Source organism: Octopus bimaculoides, chromosome 14 (genome assembly GCF_001194135.2).
Source record: "Octopus bimaculoides isolate UCB-OBI-ISO-001 chromosome 14, ASM119413v2, whole genome shotgun sequence".
Classification (NCBI taxonomy): Eukaryota; Metazoa; Mollusca; class Cephalopoda; order Octopoda; family Octopodidae; genus Octopus; species Octopus bimaculoides.
This window is the reverse complement of record NC_068994.1, coordinates 894,246-900,445: the sequence shown is the minus strand read 5'-3', so window position 1 is coordinate 900,445 and position 6,200 is coordinate 894,246. Positions and strand designations below refer to the sequence as shown.

The 6,200-nt window shown below is 34.5% G+C and overlaps 1 protein-coding gene across 1 annotated transcript in view; it reads right to left on the bottom strand.

Moving 5' to 3' along the window:
- LOC106879341 (serine-rich adhesin for platelets) overlaps positions 1–6,200 on the bottom strand; it is a 209,046-nt gene that overhangs the window by 50,724 nt on the left and 152,122 nt on the right. The window contains exon 6 of the mRNA XM_052972615.1: positions 4,528–4,608. Within this exon, the coding sequence (XP_052828575.1) occupies positions 4,528–4,608 (81 nt within the window). The remainder of the gene's footprint in view (positions 1–4,527; positions 4,609–6,200) is intronic.

Sequence of the window (6,200 nt, the reverse complement as noted above, 5' to 3'; positions counted from 1 at the left end):
AAATGCAGTATCTCTATTTTGCAAGAAATCAATGTATGGTATTCCACCCACTAAACCTAACTTGGGCTGAATATAGTCAATGTTTGCAGCCTACCATGTTTAAATGTTTGACTATATCGACAGGTTTGGTTACATAAGAACCCCCAATTCCGAGTAGCAATATTATTATCCTGTCATGACAGGAAAGAAACAACTCCTTACATTGACACAACGAAAACTAACAGAAATAACCAAGAAACCATAAGAAGCTGTTTACATCAGACTCTCTCTCTCTCTCTCTCTCTCTCTCTCTCTCTGCATGCACATGTGTGATAATTGTAATAAATTTGCTAATTAAAGGCTGAAGGTCAATGACTTCTATTTGAAGTGAAAGGTTAAACAAAATTACATTCAACTTAAGAGAAAAAGAAAACTTTTGAAGAAGCCAAAGTATTTTTGTTAGAAGCAGGGAAACTAAAGAATTGTCACACTGAACAGAGTAATCCTTTGATTAGTTGTTTAACTGGAATAAATTACGGCTAATATTTAATTAACTAACATGATAAATTCAATCAAATTGGTTTTTGATATAAATTCAAAGATGCTGAAATTTTTAATTTTCCAAATTGTAAAATACATTAAATTAAAAATCAAAAACTAGTTAGAATAATTAAAATTAATGAAAGAAGGTGACTGCTATAAAACTAGATCAATCAGCAATGCTATATAGACGAAGGTAAAACTAATTATCATTAAAGTAGTATCACAGGCAATTATTTTTTTCACAAATATCTAAAGCAAAAGACAAACTTTTATCCAACCCTAAAATGTCAATGGTAGATGTTATAGATTGTTTCATTGGATTTGTGCAATAAATGTAGCAGATTCAGACATCAAACACACTAAATAGATAACAACAAAAAAAAAAAAGAAAATCTATATTGAAAGACGGAGTGTAGGGAGTGAGCTATAAACCATAGTTGCTACATTGGTTACACAATACTGGAAGGTGAACTGTTTTCTAATTAATTCTTTGACCAACACAGTATGCACAACACCACCTCTACAGGCATCTCTGACACTAAACACTGTCACTAAAATATCGCCATCATTACAAATGGTGTTTGAAATTTCAGTGAAGGTTTATTTTAAATAATAATACAGGTTTAAGTTAGAAATGTAGACAACTTTTGACATACACTTATTCCTTACTTGGCTACATCATTAACTATCACTAACAATGTAAGGAATATGATGATGGGTTTGAAGTTCGGAGATAATAAAATATTGCTGATTATCACTTTAGTAAAACAATAAAGTAAATTAGAAACAAATAGCATCAGTTAGTAAGACATAAAGTTCTAAAATGTATTATTTTAATGATAAAAACTGTTCTCCAGAGAGAAAAGATATAGTTATGAAAATATAAAAGGTAATTTTAATCTAGCTAATGATTAGCACTTGTTTCGTGTAGAGTATAATAACAAGAACAAAGAAGTCTGGTGTGAGTAATTTACAGTAAAAACATAACAATAGTGTAGTTGGCTATGATACGAAAACACACACACACACACACACATGAATGTGATGTTGAAATGATGTGTTGTTAGAGGAGACAAACAGGAGGATTGACAACAATTGTTTCAAATATAGACACAAAGCCCAAAATTTGGGGAATGGGGTTAGTCGATTACAGCACACACACACACACACACACACACACACACACACACACACACACACCCCGGTGCTTGACTGGTACTTTATATTATCAACCCTGAGAGGATGAAAGGTAAATAATCGAGGTTTTAGTACAAGGCCAGTACTTTTAAGAGAAGGGAGAGGTTACTTGGATTCATTGACCCTAGGACTTAACTGGTACTTTATTTTTATTGGACTCCAAAAGGATGAAAGGCAAAGTCAACTTCAGCAGAATTTGAACTCAGAACATAAGGACAGAAAAAATGTTGTGAAGCATTTCGCCCAGCATCCTAACCATTCTGCCAGCTCACCACCTTAATAATAATAATAATAATAATATTTAATAAGCTGCTGCTCTTCCCTCCAACTAAATAGCAAGAAAAAAAAGTTAAATAACATCTGTAACCATCCTACAGTATGTCTGACTGCATGTGTATGCACTCACAGAACATACAGGCTCAATCAGAAATAAGAGCAACTCCATAACGGGATCTCTGAGATCAGTTGGAGGGAGGTATCCCTAAACTGGAGACCTGATTTGAAAGCTAAAGCCCTCCAAGGGCCTGGTGATGCATTAACTCTACTGCACAAGTAAGCCATGATGGAATTTAAGACAGAAAGCAAAAAGGCAGGACCAATACCACAAGGTATCCTGACCAATGTTCAAACAATCCAACCCTAACTCAACCCTGGAGGAATGAAAAGCAAAGTTGACCTCAGAGGGATTTGAACTGTGAACACAAAGAGAAGCAGGAGGAATAAATAGAGCAAAGTATTTCATTCACTACTTCAACATCCCTGCCAATTTAGCTCTTATATTAATTAAGACTTCAAACATTTATTACTAAAGAACCCCAATTTATCACAGACTCTAAAATATAAATTGAAAGAGAATATGTAAAAGAATTTCTGAAACGTGTTGTTGTTGTTTAACCCGGGGTGAACTATTGTTGAAGAGAATCAAGAGAAAACAGCTTCCAGCTGTAACCACACCCTCTTTTAGTCAGACATATTACAGGACTACATTATCCAATGGACAGGTGTGAGATGAGGGATAGGAAATTGTTACGTCCAGCAAGTCAACAAACTCAGTTAACTTGGCTACTGAATCAATTATAGAGAAAATGTGAAATATTTCTCTAATAAGGAACAAAGGGGGAGAGATGACAAGCTAATTGATTTCAATTAATTAATTAAGGTATAGCAGACATAACCATATGACAGTTTGTCTCAGAAACACATGGAGTTGATCCCATTACATGGCTCCTCAGGCAAACAATTATAGTTTCAACCTGACCAATGAGTGCAATTTGGTAGATGGAAACTGTACAGACAACCATGTATGTGTGTGCATGCATTTATGCTTACTAGTAATTACATTCCGTCACATTAAAAGGTGACTTAGCCACTTGATAAATAGAGATTAATAAAGCTAGAGTTGATATGACTTTAAGGTAGAGCTCTAGCATGGCCACAGAATGAAAGAATAAATAAATATGAACAAATCAATGAAGAAGAGACATTCACATTTATCAGTTGTCACTCACAATACTTCCATTGGGGGAGAAATTTAATTAATTAGACAAACCTCTTTTGTTGTTGGATTATTTACATGTTTCACTCACTCATCACATCTCATCTCACTCATGCCCTGATACTCACTTTTCACATATACATACCAGTTAGTTTTATGTATTCCTGGCATTTTTCTTTGTTATATTTCTGTATTACCCAAGTGACAAACCCTTGTATACCCACTGACACACACAATGTATCCATATCTGTCAATAAGAAGGAATATTGGTGATATATTCCAATAAAGATAGCTATCCAGTGCACACATAACAGACCTGACACTGTTCTCTGAGAGAGAGAACTAAAGTCAGGCACTGTTTTAGAGGTTAGCTACCCAACAGGTGTGACTGTCTCACCTAAAGTTAGGGAAAGGAGAACGTCTCTGGTGAACTAATGCAGAACTTACAGCTCTTGTGTCCTAGCTGTAGGTACTCACTTTTACCTAATGTCATAGGTGCACTCAGTCATGTAACAATAGATTTGAATAGAAATGTGGAAATACTGAGGTTTTTCAAGAAAGAACAAAGCAAACTGATTCATATCCTCTTAATCCAATTCATGAGAGAAAATTTGTAGAATATTCCAAAGGTTCTTGATTTAAGTTTCCTGCGATGAAAATATACAATCATACGTGTGCATATGGGGCACCTACACATCCACACACACACACAAATCCCTGGAACTGTCTTGACTCCGACACTAAATCTGTCACCTCATTAGCATCCATCCACCTTGAATTCTACAAAGAAGAGCTTAAATAAAACTTAAAGCAAATACCCTATACACAGGAAGTTGGGTTAACCTACACAGCAATCCACATCATTCAATGTTCAATAATTCCAGTTTCCAGCCATAAAAATCTGAAACTGTGCTATGAAACATTGGGTATTAAATAAGCTTAACATTCTGGCTTCCCAATCAATGGTTTATCTAAAATATATTGATTCCGCATGAAACAAAAAATAGATTATGTCATAACAAAACTAAGATGTATCTCAGAAAACAGAGAATAGAATTGATATTATCAAGAAAAAAAATAAATAAATAAAATTAGTTTTAAAAAAATATCAAAATAAAATTACCAGAGAGAAATTTGAGAATATTAGGATAAAACAATTTGGAGGTGGGAATATGAAAAAAATCTAATGGTTATGGTTGTTAGTAAGGTCTAATTATGTGTTAGACATGATAAGAAGAAGGTTCACAGATGGATTTAGTTGGGTTGGTAGTAGAGAGGGGCTACAATGGATGAGGATATCAGGGTGAACTTACTTTTTGGGATCCATCTTCTTTTCATACTCACCACCCTGTAGGCATGGCACCAGCCCTTCGTCTGTCTGTGGGTGGTGAATCCTAACCATGAAATATACAAGATTTACTAAGTTAATATTTCACGCCATTATTTCTGCAACTATTTCAAACTTTATCGTATTATAGCTATTTATTATCAGAAGGTTCTCAAAGAGAAATAATATTTCAGCAATGAAATATCATTCCACCATCTTCTTTTGTTGAGTGTTGGGTAGGTGGGATCCCCTTACTAATAATACACCTTACTGTCACCATTTAGTCATGTCAAAATTTATGAATAAATTTATTGAAGTGTTGTTTATCATCCCTTCTTTTCACTGGATGTCAATCATATCTTAGGAAATGTGGCTCCCTCCCATAAAGATATCCTCTCACAGTAAAGGTAGAAAGTCATCCATTACAAAAATACTGAGACAAAAACAGAAGCAGCAGATGTGTTCCATCCTCTAATCAGTTCGTTTTAATATAACTAATTTGTTAATTATAAATTAGAATATTTTCTCTCAACCTTGTTAATCAGTTTATAATTTCTTTGTCCATAATTACTGACAAAATCTCAGTTTTTCATAACATTACGCAAGAGTTAGACATAGTTCCTTTAGAAGAGATTTATTCTTAACTGAAATTCTTCCAACTTACCATTTTCTACTACTTCAAACAAAAAATTGATTTAATAAAACAAAATCCCAAAAATATAGGACGAAGAGAAAAACCCGGGTTCTAATAACTGATGATTTGTTATTGTAGGGCTAAGTAACAATAAATAAATGGAAGAGCTGAACTAGTGCTTGGTATCTCAAAGGGAGATTACTGTTCCACATGCCTAAAAACCCACCCGCCAACCCATCCCACCACCACTTACTGCACTGTTGTAACGGCTATACTAAACAATTTATCAGGATGGGTCTTTCTAAAATTTGATCACATTTATGTCAGAAGAAGACTAGTCAGTTTTGTCGATTATCTTTTAAAATAAATAACAGTAATATGGTGGTACCCATGCAATAATAACCTAAAACATTGTGAACCTAGAAATAATTGCCCTTGTGTATGGTGAAGGACTTCAGAAGTATTTGCTTTGTTTGTCTAGTCTAGACCATGCTATCTTTATGTTGTTGGTTCAAATCACATAGATATCAACTTCATTTTCCTCAAATAAGGACCAGCAAGGCAAATGAGGTGTGGGTATGAAATTATACAAAGACAGGAATATCTAGAAACCAGCGTGAGAAGAAGCTTTTACTACATGAAAATTATAATTTGAATGCAGTGGTGAATAAATGAAAATAAGCAGTTGGCATGAAATAATGCAGTAGTAGACAGTGTGTTGTGAAAACACACATATGAAAAGAAGGGTGTGTGTGTGTGTGTGTGTGCAAGAAGTTGGCTGCACTCAGTGTAAACTGGTTTAGTAGCAGTAACAGTAGCAGTAATAAGAGAACATGCCTTTACCTAATGACATAACTATTTCCATGCTGTGACTTCCTAGGAATTAGTCCTGACAGGAAACTTAATCAGTGTGTGTGGGGGGGGGGGGTTATAGATGAGAACAAAGTGAGGTACATATGTCTTGATTCAAAGTAGTTAGTTATGGTGCTGTGGTAATATAAATGGTCGTTAAAAGAGAAATAGTC